General features: G+C 37.7%; 1 protein-coding gene across 1 annotated transcript in view; it reads right to left on the bottom strand.

Moving 5' to 3' along the window:
- Positions 1 to 19,243, bottom strand: part of iqgap3 (IQ motif containing GTPase activating protein 3) — a 101,815-nt gene extending 82,572 nt beyond the window's left edge. The window contains exons 1-3 of the mRNA XM_028794127.2: positions 18,997 to 19,243; positions 17,307 to 17,394; positions 2,975 to 3,131 (exon numbers count right to left, since the gene is read on the bottom strand). Coding sequence (XP_028649960.1) covers positions 2,975 to 3,131; positions 17,307 to 17,394; positions 18,997 to 19,033 — 282 coding nt within the window. The 5' untranslated portion in view covers positions 19,034 to 19,243. The remainder of the gene's footprint in view (positions 1 to 2,974; positions 3,132 to 17,306; positions 17,395 to 18,996) is intronic.
- Between the last annotated feature and the right edge of the window lie 1,894 nt (positions 19,244 to 21,137).

The raw sequence follows: 21,137 nt of genomic DNA, 5'->3' as shown, positions 1-21,137 counted from the left end.
CGAGTTTTCGTTGTTGACGCTTAATATAGCTTGCGTACCGAGTTGTTCCGGAGTCACAGTTGAGAAACACTTTTTTAATGTCTTTTAAGCACAGGGAAAAAAATTAACATGTGAAACATCCGTAATGTAATAAGCCACCAAGAAAAGTAACATTGTAACAATGCACGCTACGATCTGATCGCTGTAAACAGAAGTGAAAACAAAATCGAGGCCGGTGCATTCTTTAACTGCCTTGTAGCGCAATGGTAGTGCTACTGTTTTGCAGTAAGGAGACTGTGGAAGATTTTGGGTTCGCTTCCCGGTTTCTCCCTGTGTGGATAGCGCTTTGAATACTGAAAACACTGGTATATCAATGTAATGAAGTATTATTATTCTTATGCGTCCAGCGCTCTCTCTCTCTCGCGCCTGTATGCGTGTGTGTGTGTCGCTTGCTCGCTATACGTGTTCCTGCAGGCATACCAGTAAGTGAATGAAAAGAATGAACTCTGGAGAGAGCAACATACAACTGTCCGTGACTGAAAACTGGTTTTGGCAGATACATGCACATCTTTTTGAAAGTTTGGCCCTGTGCCTTATCAATTGTCATCGCAAAGGCAAATCTAACAGGAAATTGTCTTTGTGTTAAAGTAAAAGGCAAATTATCCGTGACAAACAAACTGTTTTACACGCTGCATACCAATCATAATCATGTTTTTTAAGCAGAGGGAAAAAATGAACATTTGCAAAATCCGTAACGCCGCTTTCAGTAAGTACAATGCACACGCGTTTAATTTGTCAGCCACTTTTTGCCAGCCGTCTTTTCTGGTTTGGGCTGCTTTTGCAGGGTTACCACTTGTGCATATTAAATCTTGAAATCCTTCGAGTAACTAATTAACTAACTAACACCCACCCACCCAGCTTGTGACAAAAAAAGTGCCCGTTCTTTCATCATTTTGTTGCAGCCTATCAAAGACTTGCTGATCATGTTTTCTAGAGTCAATATACAGTGGAACCTCGGTTCACGACCATAATTCATTCCAAACCTCTGGTCGTAAACCGAAGCAATTTCCCCCATAGGATTGTATGTAAATACAATTAATCCATTCCAGACCATACGAACTGTATGTAAATATATTTTTTTAAAGATTTTTAAGCACAAATATAGTTAATCATTACACCATAGAATGCACAGTGTAATAGTAAAAACATTGAATAACTGACACAAACACCCAGGCTCCCTGCTCAGCTGCATGCTCTCTCTCAGCAGCACGCGAGCCTCCCCAGCTCCCCTCTCTCTCTCTCAGCAGCACACGAGCCTCCCCAGCCCCCCCCCCTCTCTCTCAGCAGCACACGAGCCTCCCCAGCCCCCCCCCTCTCTCTCTCAGCAGCACACGAGCCCCCTCCCCTTCTGTCTCTCAGAAGCACGAGAGCCCTCTCTCTCTCTGTAACATTGCAGCAGTTGTATAAACACTTTTTTTTTAAATGAGTTTTAAGCACAGGGGGAAAAAAACCCAGCCTCCCGGCTCAGCTGCATGCGAGGTCTCTCTCTCTCAGCAGCACGCCAGCCTCCCCAACACCCCTCTCTCAGCAGCACACGAGCCTCCCCAGCCCCCCCCACCCTCTCTCTCTCTCAGCAGCACGCGAGCCCCTCCCCCTCTGTCTCTCAGAAGCACGGGAGCCCTCTCTCTCTCTGTAACATTGCAGCAGTTGTATAAACACTTTTTTTTTTAAAATGAGTTTTAAGCACAGGGGGGGAAAAAGGAACATTTGAACAAATCCGAACTTCATTTAAAAGCCAACCAAGATAGTAACATTGCAGGAGTTCACCATTTTTAATCAGGCGACTGGCAGTAGTGGAGTCAGGCACAGAGAAGGTCAGCTGCTGAGAAAGCGTCTCGACTGTTGCAGGGCGGTGAAGCAGGTGAGATGCTAATGAAAAAGAGGCACAGGGCTTATTGGTTTTTAAAGACTGCTTCCTTCATTGTGTTTTAACCTCAGTTTTAAAGGATTGCGCGGCTCTCTCTTGCGCTGCCTGTGTGTGCCCTCTGTCTGTCTCTCTCTCTCTCTCTCCCTTTGTATGCCTCTGTCTCTCTCTGGTGCTGCCTCTGTGTGAACCAAGATTCCACTGAGGTTGACTAATGAAAAGTCAACGTGGCTCAGAGCTGCAAGTGGCCTGTGGCACAGACAAACAGAAATGACGGCATGTTTTTCGAGGCGTCGCGTCCGAGTTGGTGGGCGTGGCTGTGATTTTTCCGTTGTATCCAATGATCTAAGAGTTGGTGGCCGTGGCTCCTTCCTGCGTGCGCTATTGGAGTCTTACTTGTTGGCGGTTTAGTGAATCCATGCCCCTTCCGGTGTGCTTTCCATGGTCGGCTACTTGTCTTCTGGCTTAGTGAATTATATATATAGAAGATAGGCCCTTTGTATCTATGGGTTCTGCCTCAGCTAAGTAATGAGTGGTTGCGAGTGATTGAAGTAGGGACTCACTAAACCATCCAATTGGTAGTAGCAATGGGTGGTGTGCACCAAGTGCAGGAACTTAATGTAACCTTAAATGCTATAAGACAGTGTACAGTGCTCTCTCTCAATGGGGAAAATAAAAATTTTAGGTCTTTTGAAAAGTGACTTTTTGCTTGCTGAAGTGGGCCAGAGTGTTGGTAAGCACGAATCAAGCATTTGCACACAAATGCAGAAGAAGCTGAAATTCGTGGAAGCGGTAGTGTTGCTAGTGCTATTATAAGTAATCTAGAGATGATTTGACATATACAGGAGGATGTATGTAGGTTATATGTAAATACCACACCATTAGACCTTCACAAAGTCATCATCAGACCTTTAAAAAGTCCTTGGGACCAATCCCCAACAGATACCAATAGATGATTGTATCATTTCATGAAATACAAGTTGATAAGGCCTGTATATTAGGCTTCAACTTCAACAGATTCTCAAGACTGAAGAATAACACTAAATAATTAAGGCTTTGTATGCCTATTACCTTAAAGCGTGCTTGCTCATAGTCATAGATTTTCTTGACTGGAACAACATTTGGAGCAAAGTAATTCCCCAGTTTTGCCAGTAAAACTCCATTCCTAAGACCTTCCTCTAGCTCTGTTGGGGCTGGAAGTTCTTCATTTAAACATGCTTCCATCCACCTGTAGGGCAAAAATGTTAAAATAGACAGCAAACATTACAACGTGTAAAAGCAATAAACAAACTTCGAAGTTTAAAGTACGTTTTATTGGATTACAAGTGCAGATCTTCACTGCATAGGAAATAATTGAAGGTAAAGACAAAAAATACACTGCTCTGTATTTTTATTAGTTTTGTGCATTATTTAATTTCTATGTGTCTATGCTTGTTCTGTTATTTTTTTGTATTTTGTGGATGGTTCCCCAAGAGGAAGAACCACCTGTCCATCTCCAATAAGGGACTGCCAAAGGCTGAGAAAAGAATCAATCTTAAGGATGAGTTCTAATATTGTTTATTGTGCTTTTTGTGGATTCCTGGATTTTGAGATTCTTCCTGATCTTTTTTGACCTGTTTCAGATTTTGTTTTAGAACAGATTTGCTACTGTCTCAGGCAACTCTTTCAGTGCCTTTTGTGCTCACCTGACCTTCCTTGTGTTCAGGTGAGACTTTTGTGCTCACATGACCTTCCTTTTGTAATTTATAATTTTTATGAAGATTCTTCGCTACTCCCGTGTTACACAAGCCAAAGGTTGAAAGACTCTTCCTCTTGTGGAAGTTCTGTTAATGCTAGTTTTTGTAATTTACGCTAAATTATTCAAACATTTGTGACAGCTTTGTGATAATAGCATGTGCTGAGGATTGGACGCTTTATTATGCATATGCATATATGGGTACAACTTCGGCCTGGCTCCAGGGGGTCATTTAGCTGGGCCAAGTCCCTCATGAACCCAAATTCCGGACCTACAGTCTGGCAAAAAAAAACCAAAAAAAAACCACAAATATATTTAATTTATATATATATATATATATATATATATATATATATATATATATATATATATAAAAAATTACAATGTATATAGGAACAGAGCTACAGAAAATTCGCAATGGTAAAAAAACAGCCATAACAAATGTACCATACCATACCATTTTCTATGCCTGCATTATCCTGAGCAGAATTCTGGGGGGTTGCAGCATATTCCAGCAAGGACAGGGTGCAGGTCAGGGACAATTCCTAGACAGGCTGCCAGTCCATCATACGATGAACACACTTCAATATCTCACACACACACACACATACTTATAAATATAAGGGGCCAATTTAGTGTCACTAATCCACTTAACCTCCATGTCTTTAGACCAGTGTTTCCCAACCTCGGTCCTGGGGGCACACTGTGGCTGCAGGTTTTTGTTCCAACCAGCTTCTGTTTTTAATTGGACTCCTGGGCTAATTAAGTGATGTGCTATTTCCTAAGTTATATATTAAAATGTACCAAGCAGTTATATGGGAATAATGTACTTTTTTCTTTTTAACAATAATTTCACCTTGATTTTTATTGTACTTTTCTAGGTGTTCTAATTGTTTAATTAATCCATTATTTACTAAGTATTGGGTCTGATGCTAAAGTAGTCACAGCCTTTGATTATTCAGTGCTGTTTGCCAGTTTGTCTGCTCTGCTAATTTTTAATTGTAATTAATAAGATACAACGAAGGGGAAAAACAGCACAGAGAAAGGGCAAAATATAATGAAATCAACAAAAGAGAGTTAAGCATTTAAAATCTAAAGCAAAAGCAGAAATATTTCTAAAAGTCTTATAAATGTAAAAATCATGCTGCTGTGCTTTTCTGAATGTAGAATAAAAGAAAAAAAATACCAGCTAATTAAATGAGATCAGTGTTATCAGGTGTTGTCACTGATTAGGAATCTGGTTGGAACAAAAACCTGCAGCCACAGTGTGCCCCCAGGACCGAGATTGGGAAACACTGCTTTAGACTGTGGGAGGAAACTATAAAGGATATGAGAAGTATTACTAAATAAGTAATTTCGAGTTTTATCTATATATATTAAATTCTTTTCGCGTTTGAAACGGAAATTACGTATGACCACAGAGGAACAGGAAAAACATTCTTAATAAACCGGATTCTTGCTGAGAGAGCGAATGGTGACATAGCTCTGGCTGTAGCGTCATGGGGAATCGCTTCTACATTATTAGATTAGATGGAGGCCGTACAGCACATTCGGCATTGCAATTACCATTAAACCTCGCTCATGACGAAAATCCAATTTGCAATATACGTAAGGGCTCTGGAAAGGCAAAAGTCTTGCAACATTCAAAGATAATAGTTTGGGATGAGTGCACCATGGCACATAAAAGAGCTTATGAAGCCTTGAACCGAACAATGCAAGATCTCAGAGATCCTACCAAAATAATGGGAGGTACTGTCGTTTTACTCACAGGAGATTTTCATCAAACATTACCAGTTATTCCACGAGGGACACCAGCTGATGAACTCAACACGTGTTTAAAATCCATGCTTCTCCCACGGTCAGTTATATGTCACGTGTTCTCGGGTAGGTACACCAAAAAATTTATACATTAATGCACAAACACAAAAATGTAGTATACCCAAAAGCACTGCAGTAGTACTCAATGTATCTTTACTTCTTAAATGTTAATGTTTTACTGTTTAATAATTTATACGCTTCTTATATGTTGTTCAAATTCTTTTATCAAAACACCAGTAACGGCGCGAATACACTTGACTTGAGCATTCATAGTTTTCATCCTCTTTCTCTATACGTTTAGCATTCGTTTGCTCAGAGGTTGATGCGCTTGCTGCTTCCTGAGCAGCTCTTCTTTACTCCACCCTAGCGGCCCGCTGCTTCTCTTTCGTCGGCATCTTTTCATGTTAAAACTGATTAAGTTAGTTTTTGTGTTGCAGTTACCTTAGTACGTTTTCTTTAACCTTTCACTTAATCTGGCACTTAAATCTTCAATCTGCCTCAAGAATGATTAGCGAAGGTGATAGGGAATGAGAACGGCACCCGTACGCATCCACTGCACGGCCGCCCTGCTGCGCGTTGCCGAGAGTTGATTCTACAATAAAATAAAGATAAAAAGAGTAATAAAATCATCACCCCAAAAGCAGATAGTAGACCAGGGATGTGCAAAGTCATTCCTGGAGGGCCGCAGTGGCTGCAGGCTTTTGTTCCAACCCAATTGCTTAATAAGAAGCACTAATTGCTCTAGAAACACTTCTGCTTCATTTTAGTTATCTCCCTCGTTAAGATTTTGAACCCTTATTGCTTATTTAAGTCTTAAACAGCTGCATTCTTGGTTTTTAATTGCTCCTTATTAGCAATAAGATGCAAATGACAAAAGAAACCAGCAGTTATCCATTTTGCTTGTTACCCTTTACGCCTGTGTGTATTTATCATGCACTATTTTGTTTAATTAAATACTTGGAAGGAAAGAGAAGACAAAAAAGTCAAGGATTGAGAATTACCCATCCGTTTTACACTTCAAAATATTTGGATATCTTTAGAATGGAAAAAAAAATCTAGGATTTGAGAATGACTTGACATAGCAGAGTTAAAGCACTAAAAAGCCATGAAATGTAATTATTGGCAAGGATTGTTTTCTAATTAAACAACTGGGTTGGAATAAAAACCCGCGGCCACTGCGGCCCTCCAGGAATGGCTTTGCACACCCCTGTAGTAGACGTCACGTAGTATATGTGTACCAAATTTCAAGTCAATAGGTGAAACGGTTTGCGAGCTACAGATGATTTAAAATCCTGGACAGACAAACGAACAGCCACGGTAGCGTATTATACAAGATTTTACTGTTTAATAATTTATATTTATATGCAATGTGCTTCTTATATATTACTTCATATTCTCATATGATAATGATGTTGTTTATATTGATTTCTATGTTATTGTAAATGCTCTTTGTTGAAAAATAAAATTGGCAATTAACAAACTTATTTTATAAATACTACATTTTATTTTTTTCCCTTGCACTCAGTGATAATTATGATAATAACTAGCTGATTACCCAGTGGCTTCGCTCACTATTGTTATTGTTGCTTCTGGATTATTCTCTATATTGTAACTTATAATTTTCTGAACCCTCCCCAATATTTATGAAGGGTCGGTGCCCATTCTCATACAGCACACACATACAGACAGACAGAGAGACACACACACTTTTTATTACAGTGTATAAAATTTTGTTAATTTGGTAATCTACCCCTGGGAGCATTTTTCAGCAATCTCCATTGGGGATGGGTACTCCAAAATAAAGCCTTATTTCTTTAAGAAATAAAGTCAGGACAGTAAAGTTTCCACTAAAACCTGATAGAAAAAGACCGATGACTGCTTGAATGTTCCAATAAAGATTCTGTGACAGTTTTTCAATGTTTCAGCCATTAACATGAAACTTTCAAAAGAAGAGGACATTACTCCATTACAAACAGACCTTGTCTTATGAAGTCAGAAAGGGAATGAGAGGAATATGATAAAAAAAAGGGATTCTAACTATTAACTGATATGTACTCTGGGATCTGAAAAGAAAGAAGAAAAAAAAAGGAAGGACATTTCTATCTGGTATACTGGAGATTGTAGAAATGCTCCTTACTATTATTAGCTCAAACATATTCAGAGTGTTAACTTGTCAGAGATGGGATTAGATTCATACCTAGTGGCATGGATCGTGAACTATCTTAAAGACAGACCTCAGTATGTGCGTCTTGGGAACTGCACTTCTGATATTGTGGTCAGCAACACAGGAGCGCCACAAGGGACTGTACTTTCTCCGGTCCTGTTCAGCCTATATACATCGGACTTCCAATACAACTCTGAGTCCTGCCATGTGCAAAAGTTCGCTGATGACACTGCTATCGTGGGCTGCATCAGGAATGGGCTGGAGGAGGAGTATAGGGACCTAATCAATGACTTTGTAAAATGGAGCCGACTATACTTCCTTAAAAGGCTGGCGTCCTTCAACATCTGCAATAAGATGCTGCAGATGTTCTATCAGACAGTTGTGGCGGGCGCCCTCTTCTACGCGGTGGTGTGCTGGGGAGGCAACATTAAGAGGAAAGACGCCTCACGCCTGGACAAACTGGTGAGGAAGGCAGGCTCTATTGTTGGCATGGAGCTGGACAGCTTGACATCTGTGGCAGAGCGAAGGTCGCTCAGCAGGCTCCTATCAATTATGGAGAATCCACTGCATCCTCTAAACAGTGTCATCTCCAAACAGAAGAGCAGCTTCAGCGACAGACTGCTGTCACTGTCCTGCTCCACTGACAGATTGAGGAGATCGTTCCTCCCACAAACTATGTGACTCTTCAATTCCACCCGGGGGGGTAAACGTTAACATTTAACATTATACAAAGTTATTGTCTGTTTTTCACCTGCATTATTATCATTCTTTAATTTAATATTATTTATTGTATCAGTATGCTGCTGCTGGAGAATGTGAATTTCCCATTGGGATTAATAAAGTATCTATCTATCTATCTTTTTCAGGCCTAAACCTCATCTTACTAACATGAGAATCCTTTTAATGGTCCAAGTGTGACAAAGTTAAATGCAGCTGTATACATAGGACACTGGCTGTGGTCCACAAAAGGCATATGACACTGCAAATTACTGCATGTTACGTCAAGCAGATGATGATTTTGACAGAGAAAATATTTGGTGGGTCTAAATTAGGTCTGAAAACAAAATTTGAGAAGTTAATGCAGTATTTTTGATAGTATATTTTTGTGCACATTATCACATATCAGCATGACATAATCTTTTAAAAATCATATTTGCTTTAAAATATTTTCTTCCAAGATACCAACTGTGTTTATACAGGTGCTAGCACTGTATGCACACATGCATAACTAAACTTAGGCAAAAAAAAAAAACACAACAAAAACAACACTGCTGTAAAAAGTTGCAGGTAACCCTCCACCCTGTATAGAAAGCTGGGCTACGCAAAATTGTATCTAGACGACTAGGTTTGCAAAGCTGGTAGCCCAGATTACCATATGCATTTATAATATGTCCACCCCTGATGAAATTTACATATTGTTATATAACAATATCTCTACACACACACACACACACACACATACACATATACTGTGGCACCCGGCTGGGATTCCTACCTGGCCGGGACGCCCGGGGAGACAGGAGGAGGGTTCATGCCTCCTCCAGACCATGAGGGGGCGACCGCCCTGGTTGTATTGGGGGCCACGGGTACAGGGCTTAGAAGCTCAACTCTGTAGGGGCCCGTGGTCACCGCCAGGGGGCGTCCCCGTGCCTGATGGACCCTGGACCCCAGCACTTCCACCACACCAGGAAGTGCTGGGGGGAAAAAGAGAGGGAACACCCAGAGTGCTTCCGGGGAGACAGCCAGCACTTCCGCCACACTGGGGCATGTCGGGTGGAAGATTGCCAGTGCACACCTGGAGCACATCCGGGTATGGATAAAAGGGGCCGCCCCCCTTCATTCAAAGCTGGAGTCGGGTGGATGCACGACAAGGTCGGAGAAAGAGAGAAGGAGGCGGTCCGAAGAGGCAGAGTGGTTGGCCTGGACTTTGGGGTTTGTGGTGCACTTAAGGACTGTGTAAATAATAATAGTGTAAATAAACGTGTGGTGGTGCAACAATAACATGTCTGCCTGTCTGTGTCCGGGGCTCGTTCCACAATATTTTTTATATATATATATATATACACACATACATATATATATATATATATATATATATATATATATATATATATATATACATATACACACACACACACACACACACACACACACATATATGCATATACATATATAATCTAACAGTATAATCTATTATAAATATGAACCATAAAACCTTTTAATTATATGGTGACATAAATCTTTGGCCATACCACCAACCCCTAAACAATCATATCAAAAAAAAAAAAAAAAAATTGAGTCGTGTACTCATAAAAGAATTCTAAACAATGAATAAAGAACTAATTAACACCTGGTTTAAAGTTATAAAAACACATAATTTAGAAATAGATACAACTTTCCTAGTGAATAGCCTGTGACAAAGATCTGACAATAAGAAACAATACACAACTCAAGATCTGGATTAAAAGTGGTAGAACAACAATATGTATTGTAATAAATGACAATATGAAAGATTTTGAGAATGTATCAAAGTTTTTCAGAAAATATAACCAATACTTAATATGTCATTTTGATTTAAGCTTGAATGTGTTAAATAATTTTTTTCTGTAATTCTACATTTTATGCATACTTGTAGCTTGCATTTACCCAAGCATATAAAAATATTTTAGAGTGTACCAAGAAGGAAACAGTATATCAGATAAAAAACAAGGCTTTTTCAAAATATGAACACTCAGAGAATTTAGAAACTCAGTACTACAGGTGTCGGCTTAAAATTGGTAGAATTTCTTATTATAGTGAAAGAAACAGATTGAAGTTATAATGTTTACTGGAAAGATGTTTTAAATAATGTTTGAAGGAAAACATAAGAAGGGAAGGTAATACATAGATAGAGAGTACAGAGAGAGAACAATATCTTCATGAGTTCACACCCGAGCACTCTCTTGCTAGGAGTCAGGTAACCAGTCAGCCTTTGGGCTTCTTTCAAATGAAGCAACATGTGAACTGCAGGAGTCAAAAACCAAGCCTCAGACAAGAACTACTCGTATTCTTGCTATTTCTGAAATTATTGTTTAACAGTATTGATGTGGTGCCTTCAGAGATGACTATTTCAAGAAAATAAAAATCAGTTATGATGTTTTTTTCCCTCTCTAATGTTTCAGAGTGTTATGCCCTCTGCAGCTTGTTTTCATGTACGGCCAAGAGTGTTGTTTGGTTAAGCATTAGATATGAAATAAAAGAATCTAATTTCCAGGATAGATATGCAGTCAGGAAAATGTGTACTTTAAAGAAAAAACTATAAAGATACCCCCAGATGAAACACTCAAGTCTCGTGTGAAATACCATGAGCATTTTCTGAATAAACCTACCTTAACATTAAAAACAACTGATAAAGTTTTGCCTTTAACAATTTCTATTTATCAAATTGGATTCTTTATACATGCTCTTTACACAATTTACAATATATGTTCAGTATTAATATGTACAACAATCTATATCCCCTGCTTCGTCAAAGTTTTTGCTGCCTCTAGATACAGAAAAGGCATATGAAGGCATTGCATTGGACTACTTATTCATCACCTTATGAAAGACTGGGATTGGACCCAATATTTGCAAGTAGATAATTAAATTATTAAGTCACACTAACAAAACTAAAACAACATTCTTAGTTTTGGGATATGGATTTGTTAAAATATTTCACTCAGCCACTTGCTATTAATCTCAAAGAGCTGAAGATTTCAGGTATATTGTAAAAGAATGAACTTCAACACAGCACCACTTTATGCCAACAATATAGTGTTTAATGTACCAGACAGGGGTATTAAAATATCTTTATACTGGGAGAAATGATGCTTTTGTAAATCATAAATTTGATTGTTTTGACATTTTGCATCATTCTGAACATTAATACCTATATAAACTAAACAGTATAAATGCTAACTCACTAATTTCATTATGGATTCAGGATTTTCTCTTAAATCGTTCATATACAGTCTAAGTACAGGACACTTTTTCAAAAGTCATTAATTCAAATATAGGCTCTTCCCAAGGATGTTTTTTATCACCAATACAATTTGCTGTGTACAAAAGTGACCCGAGACAGAATAATGACCACTGTTCCATTATCAAGTATACTGATGATACCATATACAGTAATGGGACACATATCTGCAAAGGATGAAAGCCATAATTTAAATCAAAGGGACTGTGTAGTATACATCTCTCTCTCTCTCAAACAGACCACAAAATTGCATCGGCCCTTAAGAGACAATAATCTTAATGTTCACCCATCATTGTTCTGGAGGATGAGGTACAATAGGGTCTGGATACAATTACTTAGGAAGCACCTTAGATAATAACCTTAACTGTAATAAAAATAAAAGACAGACATATATTCTAAATGCAATCAGCCCTTATTTCTCCTCCATAAACTTAATGCTATTTAAAGTGGACAAGGTCCTCATTTTCTCCTTTCACTAAAGTGTGATTCACTCTATGATCACTTTCACCTTCATTGCCTGATTTAGTGCTCTTACAAACCAAAATTTAAAAAAAAACTCCAGCAAATTACCAGACGTGAAGCTAAAGATATTGGGGATGTCATAGATGATTTGGAAAGTGTGTGTCAGAGGGAAATGTTGAAAAGATTAAAACTCCCAACTGATGACACCCATTACACGCAGAACTTAATTTCAATAAACCAGGGAGGATATTTGCCTTAAACATCCAAACAAAGTGTCCAAAAAATCATTTCTTCTCACTGCCATATGCCTTTTTAGTAAGAAATATTAGAGATAAAAAAAAATTCCAGACATTTAGAGTTTTTCTTACGTATTTTAGGTGAAATGTACTTTCAGTTTGAGCTACACTGTTGTATGAAAATGTGCTATATAAATAATGCTGCTGCTGTTAAAGTGCTAGAAGTAGTTTATGAAAAAATCTGTTTGTCAAATGATGTAAACATTATCCCAATCCATCTTGTTACTATTTTTTTTATTTCATTTTGAAATTAAACAAAGGCAAATTTCTCGTTTTCTTGAGTGAATTTGACTAAATAAAATCCCTTAAACCTTGAAGACAATTACAGCCAATCCCGAAAAAAAAAATTGTCAACATCCTGAAGGTGGCGATATTTCACCATTTTAATGCTTGCTCTGCTAAAATAATTTCCACTTTAACAAAAATGTTGCAAATTGGAGAAGTCCTACATGCTTTGTAAACTGTCATAAATAATTAAATGTAACTTGATACCACTCTGAAGGATGTACACAAAAGCTGATTAAACCAGCAATGTGTGTTAAAAGTTACTTTCGACGTAGCAAAAAATGTCACATGGGTAGTGATAAGATTCGAATTATTATTATTATTCATCTGCACCCATGCAATGTTAAAGACAAACGGAGCCCAGCCTTCTTTGTCTTAGGGATAGGAGTAAAGCAGGTTTATTACGATTCAGAATAACTAAAAGAGTCACCCTAACCTGTAATGCATGGATACAAAAAACATTTCAGTCACATATGATGTAATGCCTCACCACCTTTTAGATGAATGGGAACAGATATTACACAGCCTTCAGACAAGAGTCATATATAAATGCAGATCTACAAAGATCTGAGCCGATTTACTGACAAACGCATTATTATTTACTTAATTGACTGACGTCTTTATCCAAGGCAACTTAAATTGAGATACAACAGGGTACATTTGTTTTTCAGCTGTGGTGCAGGTACACAAAGTGACTTGTTCATGGTCACAGTGCCAGTAATGAGATTTGGACCCATAACTTCGCATCGAGAGGAGTCAGATGAGGTGGCTCGGGCATCTGATCAGGATGCCTCCTGGACGCCTCCCTGGTGAGGTGTTCCGGGCACGTCCAACCGGGAGGAGGCCCCGGGGAAGACCCAGGACACGCTGGAGGGACTATGTCTCTCGACTGGCCTGGGAACGCCTTGGGATTCTCCCGGAAGAGCTAGAAGAAGTGGCCGGGGAGAGGGAAGTCTGGGCATCTCTGCTCAAGCTGCTGCCCCCGCGACCCGACCTTGGATAAGCGGGAGACAATGGATGGATGGATGGACTTCACAGTTTGAAGTCCAAAGTCCATACCTCTAAACCATACTTGTCTATTTTAATAGAGGAATATATTACAGAGGAATGTATTATTTGTATCAAACTGGCAATCCTCAAGAATTGCACCTTTTTCAATTCATTTTCTAATCTAGTGTTTTACTTAGTTTAAATTTAACAATAAAGGCAAATTGAAACTTCTCATTTTTGCTATGTATCCTCAGGTTAAGGGTAACTTGCATCTCCTATCCAACCTGCACCAGAAAAAGTCCAACATGACCACCACCTTAGTACAAAAATTAAGCTACCAGATTGCAGACTGCAAATTGATGTCATGTGTGACCCAAAGGAAAAACAAACACTTTTGAAAAAAATAAAGGTATTTTTCAGCAACAGCCAGAAACTTGTGCAGCATTACCCTCACCAGAGACTAGGTGCGGGAGTTACAGGGAGATGGACATTTCAAATGTGTAGCAAGTAGTGAAAGCACTGAACAAAATAAAAGCAGAAATATGTGAAACCTTTAAATGATGCTTTAATATGCATGATATTTTACACATATTATGTATTGTAAAATGACAGAGTAAGCTGACAGACATTATGTTGAATGTCTGCTTTCCTATTTCAAGAATCAATAAATTAATCTGACTTTGCTTTAGTTTTGAGGGTCAACACCCAAATGTCCAACTTCCCTGATGAAAAGTCTGTCTGTACTACTAATTTAAAAAAAAAGAATATCTTGTACATTAGCCGAGGTTCTTGGCAGCTCATTTCGTTTTGCCCAGATGACACCATATTCTGCTCAAACCTGCTTAACAATACATAGAAAAATACATGTAAGCAACACCATCGCTCATGACTCTGCTCTAAGTAGCAATTATCGAAGGTTAGCAAAGTGAAATCTCTCTCTCTCTCTCTAAATATAGCAGTGGAACATAACTTCAATTTGCAGTGTTGCATCTCAACAAACCAGAAGACCTTTGTACCAATCTCCCCTAAATATGCAAGACCAAAGTGGATTGGAGTTGTTTTGTTTTTATGCGCAACATTATGTTTGATTAAAACCCAGCAGAAAATGTCACAAAAACCTCATATAACTGGTCAAGCACACTGAAAGAAGAGTAATGATTTGGGATTGTTTTACAGCTATACGACCTGGCTGTCTCTCAGTCATAGGGTTCACCAAAAGCATCTTTTTATAGTACAGTATTCTAGTGGGAAATATTAGGTTATTCGTCTGACATCTAAAGCTTGCCTGAAACTGGATCAAGCATAAGAACAGTATTCCTAAATAAACTAGTAAAACTAAACTAAAACTTAAAAAGAAGGCTTTGCAACAACAAAGTTAAAACTTTGGCCTCAACCCCTTTGACATGTAGTAGCAGGTACTCAAGACAGCAGAAAAAAAACCAAAATGCTCTGAAAGATCAATAACCTGAAGGAGGGATGTAATGAGGAGTAGGTAACAAGTTATTTCAGTTCAACCCAAAAGACTGATAAATTTAAGCAGAACACTATTATTATTCTCACTAAAGATTGATCAGCAAGTTAGTGAACCACAGGGTGTACTTATTTTTTCATACTGGACTTTTTTGATTAATTAAAAAAAAAAAAAAGGCAAAATTGTTGTGGCAATGCTGCGCAAACAGGTGGGGTCATCAAGGAAGCATTCCTCTTTGAAGCGCTTACAGGCAGTTCTTGCATATCTGAGGATAAGAGTTCTCTTATTAGAAGCATAAAAAATGAAACTGCTTCTAAGGGCCTTTGTAATGCAAATGTTGCAGGCTCACACCTGACAATCAGCAGTTAACATATTGTAAAATGTGTAATCCAGAATTAACCACTATGCAGTTACACAACAAAACACATAGTAAATCTGTTATTTGCTGTGTTTCAGCTAAAGTTAAGACTTTTACAAACTTAGTACTTTGTGAGGACATGATAATATTTATACAATTATATAATTGAAAAGTTCATATTTACTGGACTGCAGTGGGCTGGCGCCCTGTACAGGGTTTGTTTCCTGCCTTGCGCCCTATGTTAGCTGGGATTGGCTCCAGCAGACCCCCGTGACCCTGTAGTTAGGATAAAGCGGGTTGGATAAGGCATGGATGGATATTTACTGGAATATACGGCCAATGTGAAAAAGCAATTCTATTATCATGCATTTAATTTTATTAGCATACAATTTCATGGTACAAGAAGTAGCAACTAACTACAAGTCATTTTAATAGCAAGTGTTAGTAAAAATGTTCTGTATTATGGTTATTCAGAATGCTTTAAATATCAAGTTGCACATAATCATCCAATATCAAGTTCTAAATACGACAGCATTATCTCACAATGAACAACTTCTGACTTATGAGGTCATTTTACATTCCAGTACAATTAGATATTCACACAGTGCACTGACAGCTTGCTTGGTGTTTTCACAAGAAATAATTAACTATCATGGTAGCTACCTAATAATGCTGCAATTTCATAATTGTTGTATGTAGCTGATCCAAGCGCTCTTGTCTTGTTACAGCAATTACTGCTTCTTACTTTAGTTAGCGACTAAAGACAATCAAATGAATAATATTTTAAACAAAAGATCAGTCACTATCAACCAATGAAATTTAAAATACTGTATTGAGTAGTTAGACAGCATGTTGTCAAACAGCACCACACCCATGCCTCCCAAGATGTTGCACAGTATGGTATATATCATTAAGCCATATGTCTTATAGTTGCATAGACTTTTCATGTAGAGTACCAAAGAACAAAAACTGATAAAATTTTGTGTTGCTTCAAATGAGGACGCACAACATATAAAATACTACAGAAGAACCAGAGTAACCAGAACAAAATCTATGCAGACATGGGGACAACATACACTGTTCACAAAGAAAGTGACTGCTACAAGTTCCGTATGAAGTCTCATCGAGCTGTGGAACAACAAAGATGATGAATACTCCAGCATACCACTCTTAAAGTCTATAAAAAATGTACTGCTCTATATATTATTGTTACAGGCTGACCTGTCAAGTCAATGCTTTTTAAGAAAGCTTATTACGCTGTAATTTTTAAAGATGACCACGGATGAGAGTACACTAAAGTGAACTGAATGTTGTCTATGGGTTAGATTTTTTTTAACCTTACAAAGCATACAGTAAATAGACACAAAAAACAATGTTAGACAGAACAACGCACTGCCACCATACTATCAAAATACTGTAAGTGATTTGCTAATGAATCTTTGATATGACAGGGTGCAGTTATACACAGTTTCATTGGTCTGTATTCCATTACGCTACAGAAAAGCTTGGCAAAAACAGATCTTTGGCTTCGGGGTGGGGTGCATCTGACGGGATCCCACACAATAAAATGTATAATCAACAATGTAGATAACAATACAACCATTTTTGTTTTGACATTTTAACGTACAACCAAGTTACACTGAACTAAATTTTAAACTTGTTTACATAAATGGTTAAAAAATGCTAGTCTACAAATGATGATGATAATAACAATAAAACATCTTATTTATATAGTACCACAACACTTCTTCCTGAACCAATTTTTTCTGTTTCCAGATAAATTTTTGCATAGATCAAACATAAAAAGCTTTTTCTCCACCTGACCTTTTGGCTTCTTCTAAACGACAGAGGTACTGATAGGCAATGCTTTGTGCTCTTTGTTCATCCATCTCCTCTGCAGTCAACCGTTCATCTGGCGGTAATAATAAAATATATACATTAGGATCCAACAAATCAGGAAATAATTACAAAAAAAAAATGGCAGTGCAAACTCCGCTTATTAATTACAGGAAAATGCAACTCAGTGTTCTAAGTGTAAAATAAATAAAATGCAACTTTCCAATACCATGCTTGTGTTTGTTAAATGTACAAGGGCATGGAAAGATCCCATTTATCAATACGTTCAATACAAAACAACATAAGAAAAGCTAAATAAAACAAGTATGAACTAAAAACTACAACATGGGCAATTTACGTTAAGTCTTAATATCCAGTTTATTCTTTTTACAACTTGAAACCGTCAAGAAACTTTATTGAAAATATGAAACCTAGAATGTTACAAGAAACATGCAATACTTATAATTAAATTTAAAAGTACAACCATAACATCATTGCAAAATGCAATAGATATGTTAAAAGTCTTTATTATATATGGGCCTTTCTCCTTTATGAATGCGATTATACATTTTTTAAAGTGTTACCAAAAAATGTCTTGATAAAAATAGCTTGTACAAAGCAGCCTAATCCCTGACCCGACTTGTTTCATACGTGTTCTTTTTTATCTGCAATCTAGATGCATTTTAAATATGTACTTTTAAACCTGATTTAGACAACTTGCTCATTACTCAGGATGGCAGTATCTGGTGGACGGCCACCTTTGAATATTAGGTAGCTTTTCACATTCAGGATCAAGCCTTGGATATACCACTCTGACACTGATCGTTTTTGTTTTTGATCAATTTTTAAAATGAAATCACTCTGGACCATATAAGTAGTTCACATGAAGATAGAAGATATTCACCTGAAACATTTTCTTTTTTACAATACAGCATTACCGTCCTGTATCATAATCATTAATTTTGCTTTCTATCTGGCCAGTAATGACAGGTGAGGATATCTTCGGTTGCCTTCTTTTTCTTTCCCAAGGCTAAAGCTTCAGATTGTTTTCAATCAACTGTACTGTGCCGATTGTCTAAAAGGTTCTAAGCAGCACGCTTCAAAACTGTATTTTTTCAAAGACAGCAAATATAAAGAAACTACGCGAAAATTAGGTTTCAGTCGTCTCGTTCCAATATATATCCTTTTTTCTTTATTACTAATTTAATTCAGTGATTGTTAAAGTTCGGCAAGAATCGTAGCGCAATTCCGATAAACAGCAAACGTATTTTTCATATTTATCAACCCTCGAACACGTTTACTGAGGGTAACTGACGCAAAAGTATCTTGCGTTAGATTACATTCCAATTGTAACCTTTTATACTTGAGAAAATTCAAACCATATTAAAACACGTATATTATTAATGTTTTCTAAAAATTCTTTTTATTTTTCAGACAAATGTTTACGTCATGAGGAAGACGGCTAAACATAGCTCCTCCAATCCGCCATTCATTTTCTTAAACTGTCTTATCTCACCGTTAAAGGCAATAATTTGAGGAAAATATTTTCTTTAATTCAACTTACCGTTACTGGTGCGTACTTTCAGATAAAATAAATCAGCAACTGTACAATACATAAATATATTATTCTAGTTACCTCTTTCCCTTAAAGTAGCAACCATTTTTTCCAAGTACTTACAGCCAGTACGAGTCTGTACTCCCACATCACCTTCCATTGCTCCCCTACTTGATAACGAACAAAAATTGTACAAACACGCTTAACAAAATGAAATAAACCGTCAGATATACTTTCGATTACAATTTACGGCTCGCATGTCAAACAACATAAACCTCTTCAAAATAAAAGAAACCGTAAATCTTCGAGGTGCGCCCACACTTCTGTTTACTTTCCTTGGTTTGAATATCCCGCCGTCCACCAACGACAAGAGCGCTCCAGGGGCGTGGCTTCGGCTTTTGTCTCGTGGGATTTGTAGTTAAATGAGTATTCGGTAAACGCCTAGTCGCCGCAACACTAACATTGAATGAACTGCTGCTCTCCTAATAGGGACTGTTTTCTGTCCCGGCTTGGTGTCTACGTAAGTGGTCTCTGTTCCAGGGCGTTTCATTACGTGTAATTTTTAGGAATTACGCACTGTGTTTAACATGTTATACACTAGTTCTGCTTATGGTATTAGTGAAAAGTGTTTCGCATTTATATAATGAATTCATTTAAAGCACTAGGAACTACAGGATTTAAGTCCTTAGCATAACTGAATTCGCGAAGGGGTTTCTTAAATACAACAAGGTTTGCAGGGAATGTTGGAAATAGGTAGTGAGTGAGGAATGTGAATCCTATTTAAAAACCGAAGTGTTTTATGCTAAACAAAGACCATACGTTTTTACTTTCTCGTATACTGTACACAGTATAGAAAAAGTATATGAATCGTGAAAAAATCCACCCACGAGGTTTTGGTGAATCTGCGTTTAGACCTTCCTGAATCCGAAAATGCAATTTTTGAAATTATGTACAGTATGTCTGTGTGTAAACACGATAACTCGAAAACTCTTTTACTTAGGTAAATGAGATTTTGTACACCTGCTTTATATCAAAAATAAGGAATCCAACCCGAAGTGGTACTTTAACTAAATACTTTAGCGAATTTTCAAGTAAACTATGGTTATAATTACAGATAGAGTATTCAAATTTTGTATAGCTATTTATAATGATATAAAGCAAAGCGATATGAAATTTGAAAAAAATTACTTAACCGGAAGTAGTATTTTATTTAAACAACCATCCGAATTTTTTTGCTTCATGGAAATATAAATGTGTACACGATATTAAAAGCTGTATACAATATAACGTATATTTTTTCAATAACTATTAATAATTTTAATTTAATTTATACATAATCGGTTTAGGGCAGCACGGTGGCGCAGTGGGTAGCACTGCTGCCTCGCAGTTGGGAGATCTGGGGACCCGGGTTCGCTTCCCGGGCCCTCCCTGCGTGGAGTTTGCATGTTCTTCCCGTGTCTGCGTGGGTTTCCTCCGGGCTCTCCGGTTTCCTCCCACAGTCCAAAGACATGCTGGTTAGGTGGATTGACGATTCTAAATTGGCCCTAGTGTGTGGTTGTGTTTGTGTGTGTCCTGCGGTGGGTTGGCACCCTGCCCAGGATTGGTTCCTGCCTTGTGCCCTGTGTTGGCTGGGATTGGCTCCAGCAGACCCCCGTGACCCTGTGTTCGGATTCAGCGGGTTGGAAAATGGATGGATGGATAATCGGTTTAACAATAACTTGTAAACATTGAACATGCCATGTAGGCTAAATTAACTGCTCAAAAAAATTAAAGGAACACGTTGAAAACACATCAGATCTCAATGGGGAAAAAAAATCATGCTAGATATCTATACTGATATGGACTGGGTAATGTGTTAGGAACAAAAGGATGCCACATTGTTTGATAGAAATGAAAATTATCAACCTACAGAAGGCTTAATTCTACGGAAGCGTATTAGGGACACGGTGAAGAAAAAAATACGGACACAGTGAAGAAAAAAAACTAAATGTCGAGAATAAAGTCGACATGTTGACTTTATTCTCGACATTTCCACTTTATTCTCGCCGTTTATGTCGAAATTAAAGTCGACATTTCCACTTTATTCTCGTAGTTTATTTTGTCATTAAAGTAGAATGTCGTAAATTAAACTTCATCTTAAAATAAATATTTAATTTACTAGATTTTGTCAAACCCCGTCATAAATTATGTAGCACATTAAATTACTTGTATTAAGTGTTCCCTGACCCAGTTGTTAATCGCTACGCTTCTTAAACTGACTTCCT

This window comes from Erpetoichthys calabaricus, chromosome 2 (genome assembly GCF_900747795.2).
Source record: "Erpetoichthys calabaricus chromosome 2, fErpCal1.3, whole genome shotgun sequence".
Lineage (NCBI taxonomy): Eukaryota > Metazoa > Chordata > Cladistia > Polypteriformes > Polypteridae > Erpetoichthys > Erpetoichthys calabaricus.
Note: the sequence above shows the minus strand (reverse complement) of the source record. Positions and strands in the feature narration are given on the sequence as shown.